The sequence below is a fragment of the Leptinotarsa decemlineata genome, unplaced genomic scaffold (genome assembly GCF_025532065.1).
Source record: "Leptinotarsa decemlineata unplaced genomic scaffold, Ldec_3_MD MMD2_tig00026314_RagTag_RagTag, whole genome shotgun sequence".
Classification (NCBI taxonomy): domain Eukaryota; kingdom Metazoa; phylum Arthropoda; class Insecta; order Coleoptera; family Chrysomelidae; genus Leptinotarsa; species Leptinotarsa decemlineata.
Genome location: NW_027412684.1, coordinates 18,318,127 through 18,335,162, shown reverse-complemented (window position 1 = coordinate 18,335,162; position 17,036 = coordinate 18,318,127). Strand labels below are relative to the sequence as shown.

The 17,036-nt window shown below is 34.3% G+C and overlaps 1 protein-coding gene across 8 annotated transcripts in view; it reads left to right on the top strand.

The window, feature by feature from the left end:
- Bap170 (Brahma associated protein 170kD) overlaps nucleotides 1–16,024 on the top strand; it is a 37,172-nt gene extending 21,148 nt beyond the window's left edge. The window contains exons 7-17 of one of the 8 annotated variants that reach the window (XM_074181602.1): nucleotides 94–343; nucleotides 987–1,068; nucleotides 3,007–3,243; nucleotides 4,627–4,954; nucleotides 5,950–6,738; nucleotides 9,136–9,712; nucleotides 11,399–11,564; nucleotides 11,643–11,822; nucleotides 12,057–12,155; nucleotides 15,160–15,251; nucleotides 15,312–16,024. In XM_074181602.1, coding sequence (XP_074037703.1) covers nucleotides 94–343; nucleotides 987–1,068; nucleotides 3,007–3,243; nucleotides 4,627–4,954; nucleotides 5,950–6,738; nucleotides 9,136–9,712; nucleotides 11,399–11,564; nucleotides 11,643–11,822; nucleotides 12,057–12,155; nucleotides 15,160–15,251; nucleotides 15,312–15,426 — 2,915 coding nt within the window. In that variant the 3' untranslated portion in view covers nucleotides 15,427–16,024. Of the gene's footprint in view, nucleotides 1–93; nucleotides 344–986; nucleotides 1,396–3,006; nucleotides 3,244–4,626; nucleotides 4,955–5,949; nucleotides 6,739–9,135; nucleotides 9,713–11,398; nucleotides 11,565–11,642; nucleotides 11,823–12,056; nucleotides 12,156–15,159; nucleotides 15,252–15,311 lie in introns of all 8 variants that reach the window. The other 7 variants (XM_074181598.1, XM_023164635.2, XM_074181597.1 and 4 more) reach the window with 7 other exon arrangements.
- The last annotated feature ends 1,012 nt before the right edge of the window (nucleotides 16,025–17,036 follow it).

Here is a 17,036-nt window from a genome sequence, read left to right as displayed (position 1 = left end):
TAGCATTCAATTGATTGAGTGTTGTTTTGTGATCTTACCGAATTGATCTAAGGAATAGAGAGAGAAAGAGAGAGATTTTTTGTTGTATTCCAGTCACGTTGACAACAGTACCCCAGTCAAATACGGTGATGACGCCTCAGCAACTAATCCAGCAACAACATGCCCACCAGCAGGCTATCCACGAGAATGAACAGTTCGCCCTCGCCTGGCTCAGAGCGACTTACGAACCGTGCATCAATGGTAGAATCGACCACCAAGAACTCTACAAGCACTACCTGAATTCGTGCTCCAAGATCGGCAGAAGAGGCGTTATATCTCCGTTGCACTTCCCGAGATGTGTGAGGTGAGTTTCAATAAGAAACAAAAATATTGATATATATGCAACATCTACAAAGCCCTTTGTAAAATCCATGCTCAAACAAATTCATCAATTTAGTGCATGTGTATTCCAAGTTGAACCGTGTCTGGTGTTTTTAATTGTTCAGAAATTTTGGCTTTGACTTTGAAGCTATTTTTAAGCAGATATAAGTACACTGAGGTCTCAATCTACTCCCCAGGTCTCGTCGCAAGTCTCTGCAAGGGCCTCAATCTGCTTACTACAGCGTCCTATTTTTTGTTTATTTTTTTAATAAATCGTTTTAGTTGACTTGGGTTTGATTACCTGAGGTTTTACTTTGTTTATAAATGCAGGTTGCCCAGCTCTTTGACATCACTGATGTTTAAAAAATTTGCTGAATTTAATAGATTATTATATTATGAACACTGAATGTGTGAAGTAGTTTAAGAAAAATATATTAAAACTCATATATTCCAGTAGATTGGTGCAAACAGTAATTTTTTTATTACCAGCCTATTTTTATTTTCTTATAAGTAAATTACGTATCTGTTGATAATTTTCCCTAACATTAACTGTAATAGTTTCTTCGGAAAATGAAGATTACTATCAAAATATCTGCAGGGACTAAGAAGAGGTTTTTTTGCTTCAGATCAATCTTCGGTGGGACAGTGGGACCAAATCCGATGAAACCGGCAAACCCGAGTGACCCACAGTACTACGATGGGATAAAGGTGCGAGACAAGCCCCTCCTAATAAACATGCCGTCCTCTTCCTCTTCCTCATTTCTCAAAACAAACACGACACCCTCTAAAAGTAGTCAACAAGTGCGCCGCAAATCGGTTCAACCCGTTCTAGTAACAACAACCCCCATGAAGCCGGCGCAGGCTCTCGCGATCGTCGCGGCGCCTGCCGAAATTAACGCCGACGAGAGCGAAAGCACGCCAATGTCTCCCGCCTCGCCAATCCTCAAGGCACAGCTCAGCGCTCCCCCCAAACAGACCAGGGAGGGGGGCGGCGTTGTCTCACCTAACACGAGTAAGGGCGATACCAAAAGCCAGGTAATCAGTTGCCTCTTGTCAGACTCGTAATTTGCCTGCTCTCACACATCTCTTTCCAGGTATATTATTTGCTGCGGGTTGGCATCTCTCTAATTCGGTTTTCTTATGATAGACAATACAACTAGAAAAGTTATTGCGAAAATCCGGTTCATGAGACCATTCTTCGACTTTATCACATAAACCAGATAGAATTTGTTGCAAACACAGAGGTAAGATCTTGTGTTTAGGTTGAATCAGAATATAGAAATAATTGGTCTCTGAGATATCAAAAAAGTAAAAATTGTGTATTATGAAAATTATCTGGATGATTGTTCCGAACATGTCTATTTTGTTATATTAAAATAAAACATTCCGAAGTGAATAAAACTCTGGACAGTTGTATTGTCTATCAGGTGGTCGGGTAATTTCTTTCATATCATCCTGTGCTTTTTTAATCACTGTAGTTAAGTCTGTTATGTTTTTCTGTAGAAGGTTTTTCCTCTTTGTTTTCTCAACTTTGATTAGGGATGAGAAATAAATGAGACATTTGTAGTAGGTAACCGCAAATATTCTTCAATGAGATTTGTTTGCGACTATTGATAATTCCAAACCCCAAATGACTTTTCTTTAGAAAAGTACAATATTCAACCCAAAAATTTTTATTTATTACTAAAATATTTCCTGGCATGTTATTATCTTGAATGTGTGGTTGTACCTGCTCTTGGACTATGTTTTTCAAATTCAATACAGACACTAATTGAGGTAGATGAGATAGAATGAATATCCTCCAAGATTAAGATACTAAATCAAGTACACTTGTTGAAATCTTGTTGACCTCTCTAATATATATTGGTGGAAGTAGTCTTTCTATATATAACATTGTATTTTATTAGGAAAGTGAAAGATTTGCTATGGTTGATTTACTGATATCTTATTGTGGTTTTCAATTTTGTCAGTATTTTTCTAGATCACAGAATATTTCAGCAAAAGTCTTCTCCTTTGAAATCTTGAAAGTAATAAACTTTCTAAAAAGCAATCATATCAAAAAGTTCACTTTTGTTTTACCAAAGGAAAAATGAGAGGGAGTTGAAGAACCACTGGTTTTTTATTTTTCAATTTTAATCAATTAATATAATTTTCAACTTGGTGTCTCTACGTTGAAACTTGTTCTGCCATCTATGAGATAACAGACCTCTCTGAATTTATCTCAATTCTCACACGCTACGTGGAATATCACTTGAATGTAAACGATCAGGAAATCAGGATCAGGAAAATGTAAACGACGAGGAAAATCAGTCTTTGAAATGAGGTCTTTTTTCCATGGTGGAGTTCTGATTTGTCAATTGTAAAGTAACCCAGTCAAGAAATCGAGACCGGTGAGGCAATTGGCTTTAATTGGTAAAATCAAGTTATAAATTCTAAATCAAGACTGTTGAAATGAGACAATAAAAATTCCGACTCTATAAGTTGGAATTCCAATTTGGCAACTCAAATCCAAGGTTCAGAATTATAATTTCGACTTGGTATTCTTAGAATTAGTAATAAAGCAAAGTTGAAAAAACGGCGGTTCTTTCGCGACCTTTTAAAAAGCTCCCAAAGGAGGAGGAGAATAATTTGAATTTATATAAAAAGGCGATGGCACATCCGCACCTGAGCCAGGCGCTGCTCGGTTGTAGCAGTAGCAACATGACGACGACGTCCACCACGATAGTTGCCACGTCGGCCGGGGTTAACGCCAGCAAGGAGAGTCAAGTAGGTCAGACGGCTAGCAGCACGTCTCTGATCAAGAGCCTTCTGGCTACAAAGGTAAACGATTGCATGTCGACAGTGAGCATGAGGACTGCGACAGACTGCCAAAATGTAGCTCAGGTAACATACTAATACACTAGCCTTATACATAGATCACGCATAGGAGTTTTTGAAAAAAATCTCTTTCAAGAGATAGGATCAAATTCGTAAAAAAACTCACACATTTTATCTAATTGAAAAAGTACTTTTATGGATTACTGTAACGTATTATCGACAATTTTTTATTTTTTTTTGAGAAATCCTATGTTGATATGTATTCAATGACTTCTGTTCCAAGTTGTTGTTTTATAATATATGTTAGAGTAGTTGAAGAAGGGCTCATTTTTTATTTTAATATTTTGGATATTTTAGAGTATAATCCATCTTGAAATTATTTATTCAAAACATTAATTCATTTGAGGTATTCAGTTCATTACGATTAATAAATATTTTAATAACTTTTCAATCACAGATATATAGAGAACACTGAAAGAAATATTATTATTGATCTTTTGTTGGTTCAATACACTGCTGATATTATTGTCAAATCTTCCATCTTCCTGATAGCAAATTTATGAACGTTGTCTTGATGAAATTGTTCTTTATCGCAAAAAATATGTTTTGTTGCTTCAAAACACCGATAAATATCCCAATAAAACATTCTCAACTTGCTTTTTTTTTGTTTTATGTTCAACACTATTGAACATCTGCTATCTTGGCTATTTTCAATTGATGATCATCTTATAACCAAATTGTGCATTCTCTTCACTACTTCTTTCAGCTTAACCTTCATACACTTCATTATTTTGACAAAACTTTTTTCAAGAAATTAGCTCCACTTTGATGAGGTGGACCAAACATTTCAAATGAAAACATTGTACCATTCATCGATAATGGTTTTTCTTTTTTCAAATTCTTATTGGTGACTATCAAATACCGAATTAATTGAACTGAATCTTCACATTAATTTACTTTACATAATTGCTAGATTCACTTATCAAGTGTCAGTTAGAGATTAAATGGATAACATTATATATTAAAATACCTGTTGTTTGCAAAATTGATTATATTTTAGCCCCTATTTCAATTAACAGTAGATTTGTGAATATTGCCATTTCTTTTCTTTTTGGTGCATGACTTGTCATTAGTGTAAACTAACGAACGCTTTAACTATTTTTAATAAACCTGACTAATGATAGAAAAATTTATTAATTTTTTGAAAGTGATTTGTGCTGCAAATCATTTTTTTTTGATAATGAAATCTTCCCAAACCGAATGAGAAGTGTTGTGAATAACAAAATCAACAATATTCTGTTATGTATTTTGATTTGGATGGATTTGCTGTGGTTACATTATATCAGAACGGTCAGCTTTCTATTGAGAAACTGTATATGAAAGTGTTATCTAATAGAGAAAGCAATCATGTAGTCACTGTTGAATGGATAGTCATTGAATAATGTGCAGGTGGCGGCCAGACAACAGAGGCTGCTGGCCCAACAGAGTGGCGGCAATTCATCGGAAATCCAAGTGAAGAAGGAGAGCCAGAAAAGTTCGAGGCTGAACGGAGTCCGGCAGCTTTTTGCAGACAACGAAGTAGGCGATCCGTCTGTGTCTTCAACCACACAGTTTACCGGCCTGATGAAGGGCAAGAAGGAACCCCCTCAGCCGCCTCCTCCTCCTTTAGCGCCGCTCAGTAACAACGTGCGCGGCAAGTCTCAGAGAATCGAGAACGAAGACAGTGATTCGATCGGAAACAACTCTCTGGCGTCTAGTTCAGGAGTTGGGACAGTGGGTAAGTCAGTCCTCAAACTTGCAATATTATTATATTTATTACAGAACATGATCCTATTATTATTATTATTATTATTATATCTTTTATTGATGTTATCAAAGCAAAGTACACAGTTTTATCTGCGGAGTAACTCAAGTCATTAGAGATCAATATAATATCATAACAACCAGATTTTAGTTTTTTATCCAAATATTTAATATGACTTTTGAATTTTAATTTATTATCTATTTCGTAAGCAAGAAACAATGTTTGAGATGTATTGTTATTTATTGCAGCAAAATGTGGTAAGACTGGTTTTGTCCAAGTTGAAAGTCAAAAAATTTGAGTTGCAGCATTGTTTTATCGATTCATTTATATTTCGATTGTACTGAAGGGTTGTTGCAGTGATTTACTAAGCCCTAGCACAAAATTATCATATTATGATGAAAAGGGTAATTTTTGCCGAGATGCTCAGTGGTATATACAATAAGAAAAGTAATGGTACAAGAACTGAACCTTATGGTACTCCATACTCTATTTCTCCTAAATTAGACTTCAACCATTTCAAACCATACATGTCTTTTTACTTTTTGATTTGCTATAAGGTGCTTTCAACAGTTTACTGTGTCTTATTATTTTCTACCTTAATGTTGTATGATATATTATTTCAGTATTTCATAAGAATTCACTTTCTTGTTATACTCTCTGATTGTTTGGTACCATGTTCATGTTTATTATCCCCATAAACATTACTTATTCTGTTAACTAGTTTAGTGATCCAATAATTTTTCTGAAAAAAGGTTAGTTGCCTATTTTAATAGAGTAAAGTGAGCTTTGTCAACATAAACTATTCTATGTCACAATAGAGCAATGTTTCGCAGTGTATTTCCTTCAGTACTAAAAATAATGATGATATTCTTGATAATGATGTAAATTTGTGTTTTTTTAATAAATATACTATGTAATTGACAAGTGTTAATATATATGCTCATACTGTTGTGTAATCATCGTTCTAGGCATAGGAGGAGTGTCTTCGACAGAAGACGGCGACAATTCTCTAACGAGCTTCGAGGGACTGCTAAACGGAATCCCGAATATAGAACACCCACTGATCGAGGACAGCAACTCGAAAGATTCCGTGAAGCTGGTCGCCGGTGGCGAGATAACCATGGACAAGCCTCTTAGATTAGCCGATCTTCTAGAGAAAAAATTCGAGAAGAATTCGCCGATGCTGAACGGGAGTTTAGGAAAGGAGCTGCGCCTGGGCGAAAAATCTCTGGATTTGGTAGAGAACCACATTGAAAAAGCCCTGAGTAGAGATATCAAACAAGAAATCGATGTGAAACAAGATATGGACATCGAAGAAATCCAAATCAAAGACCAACCTCTGGAGAAGGTGACAAAGTTGAAGCGGTCCGCATCGGACGAGCTCGTCGAAATCGAACGCAAGAAACCACTGTTGTCTTCGAACGTGAACGGCTCCTCCATGGCAAATTCTCCGGCCCCCGACTCGGTGTCGAGTTCGAACGGGGACGAGGGGCCCTCTACGGTGTCGACGGCGGCCGCGAAGCTCTTCGCCGATATCGCGGCTGATATCCTGGAAGACGAGGACGAGGAACAGCTGATGCAGGAAGCACAAGCAACTCCGCAAATAATCGAGGCGGCTCCGGCTCCCGTTCAGATGCCCGTGCAGGCCCCTCTACAGCAGATCATTGTAGACAACAATCAACAGATGATGTTGCAGAGACAGATCATTGTTTCGCAATCTCAGATGCAAACTTCTAATCAGGTCGTTATATCGACAGGTGAGTTTCTTGTTCTTTATTCTTTCTTTGGTTTTCTACTTCTCCAAACCTCTTTATAATTCAATATCTATAGGGAGCAGTAGTTGTTTAAAAATGACTTTCTTTGTTTCTATTTAAGTTTTACAATTTTTATATATGAGATTGGTGAAAAAGGTCTGAATCATTATTTACATTAATATTTATAATATTTTGAAGTTTTTAAAATGAAACTAAATTATTCACATGTTTCAACATATGAACTGGAATCTTCTTAAGAAGGTATTATCAGACATAATGGGAATTATGTCACGAAATATTTCACTTTCATTTCAATAACTATTTTTTTCTCTAGTTCCAATAGAAACAAAAAATCTAATTCAACAATATTCATGATCTCGAGATCACTGAGAAAGTGCAAGATTAGATCTCCTCTATATACAACAAAGTCGAGTGAAAGATATACAGATAACATTATAGAGAAACCAAAAAAATATATAACGAGTTATATAAACGTAATCCCGAATATCAACACCTAATTGATAAAAAAATCTGTTTAAAAAAAAGTTGAACATTAAGAGCAAAACCACTTTGTGAAACTAGAGATGAACAAAAGTTCACAAAATAATAGCATGCATTAATCACTTTTGCTTAATATGTCGAAATAATAATTTGTTTGAAATTAATAATGTACTCAGTATGTATCAACATGGACATCAAAAGGGAAATGAAAGAATATCCAATACTGACATACCTCGCGGGGGTATACTACACCAATTCTTTTTGTTCTGTTTTGAAACAAATAGGCATTTTTTTTTAAATTAGAAGTTAATCAACTTTTCAATCTTACTCTGGACTAACAATGGTTCAAAATTCATATAGAATAGAAGTTTATTCATCACTAAAGAAGTTTATTCATCACTAAAGTTCACATGTACAACATAAAAAAAGTGTAAATACATGAAACTTATTGGACTAGTCACAAAGAGAGCTTAAAAGTAATTAAAATTTACAGAATTATACATATACATTTTTGATAAGTAAAATATTAAAATATACAATGAACATCAACAATTTAAAAATTCTTGAAGAGAGTAGAACACCTTGTTTTTTAAAAATTCATTCAACCAACATTTTAGTGTTCATTCCTACTCATTAAACTTAACTCAGGATGAATAGCCATGAGTTTGTTATAACATTTAATACCTTGATATACATGGGAGTCTTGACTAACTCCTAATCGTGAGTATGGCTGGTATAATCTTTCACTGTTTCTTGTACAGTAATTATGTATATCTTTTTTTTTTCATCAAATAATTTTCATCTTTTTTGACATATAATATGATCTGCAGCACATAAAGTGAGGGGACTGTGAGAATTCCTAGTTGATTGAACCATTTTCTACATGATGTTTTGGAGTGCACTCCTGCCATACATCTGATAATTCTTTTTTGCATAACAAAAACTCTATTCATATGTACAGAGTTACCCCAAAACATTATTCCATTACTTATTGTCGATTGCACTATTCCAAAATAAGCCAGTTTAAGGGTTTCCAGAGATATTGTACCTTTCAATTGCCTGATGATGAAGCAACTTGTGCTTAATTTATTTGTTAGATCATTAATATGAAGATCCCATGTCATTTTTTGATCTACTTTGATACCTAGAAATTTGATAAAATTCACCTGTTCTATTGTTTGATGATCAACTGTTATTGGAGGACTGAAATCATAATTTATATTTATTGTTGTAAACACCATAAAAAATGTCTTGGACAAATTCACTAGCAATCCGTTGAACACACACCACTCACGAAAATCATTAGCCCAAATATTTGCCTTGATTACAGTATCCTGTAATTTATTCTCAGAAATCAGAATATTAGTATCATCAGCATACATAATGATTTATTTTGGCTCAGAGCATGAATAAACCATATCATTTATAAAAATTGTGAAGAGAACTGGCCCCAATATAGACCCCTGAGGGACACCAATGTTCACAATATTTTTTTTAGATTTTTTACCGTTTATCACCACTATTTGTTGTCTGTCATGGAGATATGAAGCAATATCGTTATCAACAAATAAGATTCTATAATAAATTCATAGATATTTTATAGTTTTGATTATTGTATTTGTTTATGTACAATATTTTTTCATGTGTGTATTTTACATTTGAGTATTTCAAACATTTTCTTTTTTTGACAGTCCAACAATCCTTAGTCAAATTGAATATCAAAAGACAAACTAGAGTCAACAACCATATTTATTAAATTTCAGTCAACTGATATTTTCACTGTTCACCAAATGCTATTAAGACCAAAATATATTGTTTGCTTGAGTATAGCTAATCTATTATTGAACTCATTTGTGATATGGTAGAGCATGATTGACAAGCAACTTCATTCTCATTTAGGCACTCAGCTGAAGACACAAACAGGCCAGACGGTGATTGTACAGAATGCTGCAGCTCAGAGACCCGTAATGTTGCAGCAGTCGAACACTGGCCAATTTCTGCTGTCGCAGGGGCTGCAGGGCCAAATGCAGCTGGTGGCCAGCTCGCAGCCGGGCCAGTACGTCCTGCAGGGGGGCGGCGGGCAGGGCACGTACGTGGTAGCCCAGCCGCAGACGGCGGTCGTCCATGGGCAGCCGCAGACCGTCCTGGTGGCACAGACGTCCCAGCAGCAGGGCACTGGCGCCAAGACTATAATCATCTTGCAGCAGCAACAGCAGCAGACTCCAACGGCGGCCACGCACCACCAGAAGGTCGTTGTGACGCCCCAGGGGCAGCAGATGGTCGTCACGCAAGTTCCTAGGCCAGTCGTCCACGCCTCAACAGTTTCTAATAATGTGACCGCGCCTGCCCAAAAAGCCGTCAAGGCGATCGCGAGCAGTCAGACGGCGGCCAACGGCACCACTAGCGAGGGCAACAAGTGCAGGATTATCAGAGACCTAAGTACGCCGTACATCTGCGAGTGGGGCGATTGTTGCGTGTGAGTATTTCTCAAATTATCTGAGTTGGCTAATTCATAAAGCTAAAACTATGTGAGAAGTACAAAAAAACTGGTATATTCATTACAATGATGTATTCAATAGCTTGAGACTTGTCATCAAAAACAAATCAAATCTGCATATGATAGTTATTTGAATACCATATTAGAATCTAGATTATCTAATCCTCAATCTTTGTGGTAGACTTTTCACTATTGATTCTCCATATGAAATTGTAAGTACTTTTGCAAATTTTTTCAGAGTAAATTTTGGTATTAAGTTAATGCATTATATAATATAATTTGAAGGGGTTATATTTTTTAGGAGTGATTAATTTTTGGGAAAGAAATTTTTTGGCTTTCTACTACTCCATTTTGATAAAAAAAAAGGATGAGGGAGTCTTCCAAAGAAAGGAAGGAAGTAACTCTATACATGGGTGTGTAGATCATGCAAAGAAGTAACTTTCAGACACAAACTGAAAGAAAGTCCTCCTAAAACAGCTACTTTCATATAAACATTGAATTATACTAAAGAAAAAATTCTTTCGAAACAAATACTTCTATATGAACACTGAATTATACAGAAGATAGTTTTCTCTACTAAGATTGTATTTCAAATATTCGTTGTGGAATAAAAATCAGATATCATTCACATGAGTTCTACTTTAAATGAATGGTAACAAATTGCACTTACATGGAACACTGCCATCCTCACTGGTATACACCGATGTTTCGCCTTAAGACACTTGCCCTAAGGCTCTACAGTACCAAATTGGATAACATTATAGAAAATACACACACTTCATTCATGAATTACGATTTTTTAATGTCACGGAATAAGCTTGATCTGATTGTCATCGATGACATCGTAATGACATTCATTCACCTATTTGATTTAATCCCAGCCAAGAGGAATCTTATTTGAATTGAAGGGGTTATATTTTTTAGGAGTGATTAATTTTTGGGAAAGTTTTTGGCTTTCTACTACTCCATCTTGATACAAAAAAAAAGAACGATGAGGGAGTCTTCCAAACAAAGAAAGACTTCCTTCCTTTCTTTGGAAGACTCCCTCATCCTTTTTTTTTGTATCAAGATGGAGTAGTAGAAAGCCAAAAACTTTCTTTCCCAATGATATAATAATTCACGAGAAAATTAAAAAGCACTATTTCATTGTGAAATTCAAATATCAATTGAAAAAAAAACAATATTCATAATTAGCATTTTTTTACTATTATCCTTGAATTCATTTTCAACATGTACTCATTTAGAATTAAATAGTTTTGTGAAACTGATTTCCTTTCTGACTACATTTCATTCTTTTTTCAAGAAGTGTTAGTTATATTACGATATTTCAAAGATAACTAGTTATATATAGTCTTCAATTATAAGCATTCAGTGTTTTTCGCGACAAAAAAATGTAAGTACCTTTCACACAATTGCTTATTTTCTTTTCATTTTTTTCTCATCATAGCTCAATACAGTAATACCCATATAAATATCAGAGATGTCATTGAAGCTTGTAATTTTAGGCCAATCAACGTACAGAGTCTGAAAAAAAAATTATTGATTTTGCAGTGCAGGAGCAAATAAAATAAAATTTTGAAAGTAATCAGTTTCATTTGATAGTGCACATAGAGAAGGAATCTATTCTTATCTGATTTCATTGAATTTTATTTTGAATAATTGTAGAGAGCAAAGGTTCAAATCAGCAAATGACGTTTTTCTGCACGCTTGCGCCGTCCATTGTCCGACTGGTAACGAGGAAGTAATTTGTCAATGGGATCGATGTGATAACATGAAACGAAAACGCTTCTCTCTAATGACGCACCTGCAGGATAAACACTGTACCACAGAGGTAAAAATAATTATCAATCAGTAAAATCAAAACAATATTTTTATGGATGTATACAAAACTAAATTTTTTGTGTTGCAGATCATGAAACAGGGTTTGACTAGAAGGAAAAAGGCAGCTCATAGTACAAAGGCAGAGACTTCTGCGACAACATCATCATCGGCATCGACGACTGCCCAGCACCCCGGTTATGCGGCAGATGCAGCATTGCATGCCATTAAGAGGCATGCTTTGGAGTTCGTCAATCCTAAAGAGCTGCAAGTAAGTACCTGTTTTATTTTATGGCCAATTCGCGTTTATCCGGTCACGAATTTTGTTCCTCAGATGTACACTTTGACTGAATTCATGTTTGAGTTTTAATATTTAGGAAATTTTCAATTTTTTTTGATTACCATTTTTGATCCAACAATTGAATCTGACATGAATCAAGTTGAATGTGTCATTGAAAAAGTCCCTTTTGCTTCCGATAATAATAATTTGAAATACTTTGTCAAGCTGAAACCTACACCTAAGTCGAGCACCATGGGTCTGACGTCAGTCTCACCCCGTGCTGGCCCTCCGCCTCCACCCGATCAGGTGAGGTGTCATTTGCTAGTGAGTGCCAATATTTACTGCTTGATATTTCAACTGTTTTTGTTTTTCGTGATCAGTTGTTTTTAAATGGAGTTTTTTCTTTAGCTAGTATGGTAGTGGTCAGTATTTGAATATGTTGCTATGAGAGTTTTTTTTAATGGGGGTGTTTATAATTAATTTATGTGATAATGCAACACCCTATTTTATATAAATGGGCTTTTAGGAATTACTTTTATACTACTTTGACATAGTTTATAATCGTTTGTCAACAAGAACTTTTTCTTAGAACAATAAACGTATTTCCCTCTCTCTCTCTATAAAGATATATAATAGCTAGTAATAATAATCATATCTTTATTTTTTAAATCCTTGCTGAAGTCTGGTATTAATAATATAACATTCAACTTGTCAATTTCTTTATTTTCCTACAACACATATATTCATCATCATCATCATCATTTGCTCAGCTAAGGAATATTCCAAGAATTTGTGTGAATATTACATTACTGATAATTATCGTAGCAGTCAAACGGCAAAATGTTCATATTTTTAACAATAGTCATGATATTTTAAACACATACTTGCAAATGTGCAAAGCAATAAACAACTTTGTTATCTCTCAGCATTTACAATTGATGAATAATTTTATGAGTAACTTGTAAGTATATTCTAAAGATAACATAAACAAATGAAATAAAAAATATTTCTTTTCAAAACTTTTCCACAAAACTGTCCTCAAAAGGAGTTTTGGGGACAAGAACCTTTATGATATTCCTTTAGTTGAATGCGTTTCTTTCATTGGAAAATCAAAAAACAAGATTTTGTTTTCTATGTATAACTAAATACTCACAAATCCTTCTCATCATTCAACATTTTTCATTGGTATACTAATGATTATGAAAACTACAACCAAGTTGTGATTCATTTTGATGTCAGTGTTGCAAGATAGGGTCTATTTTCCAAATATTTAAATTAGTGAAACACCCTTATGCATGGTTTTTTTGTTTCGGCTGAAAAATTCTAGCACAATATTTAGTGATCTTTTAATTTAGGTAAGATTAACTGCAATTGAAACATTTCTGTGGACAGTAATGCAAACTTGTAAAACTTTATTGTTTTAGAATTTATATTTGAAACAAATTTCAAGTTATTTTTTTCTGAATGGTATATTATCGTAATATGGTCAAAATGAAATTGTTTTACAATTTTACTAAATAACATTTTTTTTATTGGCAACTGTTGTTTTTTGCATGATAAGATTTGTTAGTAGATGATTTGTATTCATTGTGCACTCATATACCACCACTCTTTTTTACTTGACTATTTTCAAAAAATATTATTTAGCTTCTGTTGTCTTCAAGTATGATAAAAATATCTGTAAAAATAAAAGTTTTGTGTTCAAGAAAATTTCACAATACTATAGTTTAAAAAAACGTAACATGTTTTTCATGTGCAATAAATTCCCTATTGTTCAGTAACAATCTCACTATAAAGTGGTGATACTTGAATACTTTATGGATATTCATCAAGCATCCACCAATTCTGTCAGATATGATTGAAAATATCAATAACATCGTGTCTTCTTCTGAATCTATCAAAATGCTAGGCATTACCTTTGATTCAAAGTAATGTCTGCGGCAAACTTAGAAAAGGATGTTATGCACTCAAGTTTATGTCGATTCATTGCAGTGAAAATATCCTTCTGTGTTTATACTTTGCCCACTTCAATTCTCATATGAGATACGGAATTTTAAACTGGGGAGCAAGTTCCTCTGTACAAAGGGTGTTTTTATTACACATACATCCTCTAAGCGTGTTGTTTCATTTTCAAAAATAAGGCCACTTATAATGCCATCAGAACACACCATGAACATGATACCAGAAGAAGAAACCTTATTTTACCCCACCGGCATATCACCGTCCGGTATCAAAAAAACTTTGAATATATTGGATGCAAATACTATAATTCTCTGGCAGATCACATAAAGAATGCAGCTTCTTTAACAATTTTCAAAAATCTCCTGAAAAAACACTTACTCCGCAAAAACTGCTACACCAAACTAATGTGCATTTATGTATGTAAACATGTATGTGTATTTATATTTATATTTATGTGAATATCTATAACAATTTTTTTAAATCTGTATTGTATTATGTTGTTATACTACTTTTTGACATTTTTCACAATTTTCCTGTATTTTTTCACAAGTTAATTGCTGAAAAGAAAATAAATAAATAAATAAATAAAATATGTATGACTGAGGATACACTATAAAAACACACTTTTGTCTATGTGTGTTTTCATAGTGTATCCTCAGTGAACATGAAGTGCCACAAAATAAACAAGTCATCAATCAAAGAAGTGATATGTATGAAATACCGTTGGAAGAAATACCTTTTGTTAGTAAATGAAAAAGAGTGTTTTAAAAATAACATACATCCAAGTTTACTAAAGTGAGCATGTTGGAGATTTTTAAAATTGTGGAATTTTGATTTTTTTTATTGAATGAGCAAATTGTCATACTTGTATCACTAAATTAAATTATATCATTGTAAATATTTCAATAATTTGACAAGACTTTGCCTATACAGTTTTTTTAAAGGTGTCCGAGTATTTGTCAGTCTACATCTTTGTATAGGTATAGAAAATTTTTGTTAGAGTTATTGGAAATTGGTGTTTGTATTTTTTTTGAGAAAGAAAATTGAAATTTTTGTCTAGCTCAGGTGAAAAATCTAATATAGAGCTAGACCAATTACTTCTATAATCAAATTCTATTGATTTTCTCAATTTCAAGAGAATAAATATTTGAATAAAGTATTATTATTAATCAACTCTGACATGGAAATAATTTTGAGATTGTTACCTCACCTAGGACAGGTGTTTCAAAATGTCTTCTTTGATAGGATGATTTTTTACAATAATTTCTAGACCACCGAGCATGCTAGATTGAATCATGTTTTGAAATGACGATTCTTTTTGTTCTTCTTATCAAAAGAAACCCTACATTATCAGTTGTTCTTTCAGGACGACAACGAGGGTCCTGTTACGAAGAGTATTCGTTTGACGGCATCCTTAATATTGAGGAATCTTGTTATTTACAGTAGTCATTGTAAAAGGTAAGATACTCGTTCGAGGAATTAACTTTCCGCAACAGGTTTCATTTGTTTTTGTTGCAGGTACTTAAAATCATACGAGGGGCACCTGGCCAATGTGGCCCTCAGCAACGTGGAGTCTTCTAGAACGATCGCGCAAGTGTTGTACGATATGAACGACGGCTCGACTCACAGGTGACCTATACGCAAAGGTGTCGTCCAGTTCGTCATCGCGGCGGGGACCTCGAGTGAGATGTGAATATGAAAAAAAAAACGGAAAGTGTGTGTAAATTATTCAATGAATGTGTACAAAAGCTAGTATATAGTAGGTTTAATTGAGCCTAATTGTTATTTTTATATTATTTAGTGTAAAGGAGGTGTTCTGAACTGTCTGGAAAACCGCCGCCCCGCCTCTCGTCAAATGAACACGAACAGTTTTATATCTGTGCAATTTGTGTTGGCTATCTCTCAACTGTCCTGTAAATAATTTGACTTTTATCATGGATTTTTGTGGTCCATCGCGTACACGGTGAAGATAGAGAGCACACATCATTTTATTTATCGTTTATCAGTATTACCTGAAGATGTATCATCGTCGATGCTTTTTTATTTCTTCAGCGAGGTACCGAATCTCTAGTTGACTGATTTTTCTTCTTCGTGTCTATGTAAAAATAAGTACCCGTCTACTAAGTTTTCATGTGCTTATATATCATATCCACCCCTTTTCATACTTACCGGTAAAATCTGTAAAATATTTACAATAATTATATGGAAAAAAATAAACTGCATTTAATGTGTGGGTGTATGTATCCGTTTCCTTATCCTTTCACCTTCTAAAAAACAATTCTCCCCAAGTCAATCAAAAGACTCCTTTTTATGACTGTTCACTGTAAACGTGAAACTCATTTACATTTACATTAATTATTTGCATTGTAAATACAAAGTTCCAGACAGATCTTTCTAGTTTATTGGAAAACCAATACGAGTTTTTAAGAATCATTTGACAAATAATGATTAACATTCAAAAATAATCAACAAAGGTGGTGCAGGCGAATTCATTAAATGCACAAGTTTTTGCTAACATATCAATCACGTGAAATATGAACTCTTCTGAACAATTTTGAAAGCATTTTTTTCTCTTAGCATTTAGACCAATTTTCAAAAATGTAGTTTTTGAAATGCTCAAGGTCACTTGGTAATTTTTCATAATGAGTAAGATTTTCACTGAAGACTTTAGGAAACAGGTGTATTTTTCATAATATATGTGTGTATGAACACGCCCGAGGAAGCAAAATACGTGTTGCTGTTTTGTAAACTGTTCTACAAAAATCACACGAAGTGTTAGGCCGTGGTCCGAATCACTCTCATAGCGTACCAACGCTCGGTCCGATTCGTGCTTTTCACGCTCACCGTTAGCGTTGTGAACGCTATGACGTCACACCATAGTGCTCACAGATCAGACCGTTAGCACTGTGAACATTGACGTTATTTTACACCATTTATTTGAACTATCGAGTGTTTGATTTCTGTGAATTCAAGCGTCCCAAATGAAATTTATTAAAATGTCAGAGAGTTTTTCCGTGTCAATTGAAGAAACTGGCGAGATAGAAAATCTGGGAATAGTTTCTTCGACGTAACATTGAATACGAGGTCTAAGCTCCAATTTTCCTCACTTCTCACAATTCACGAGAATTGTGTAAACCAGTTCATCTTCGGAGCTATTCGATGATGACGAAATATCTAATATATCTTCCACATCAATATCACTATCGTGATTTTCTCCGATTGCAGAAAATGCTAGAAATACAA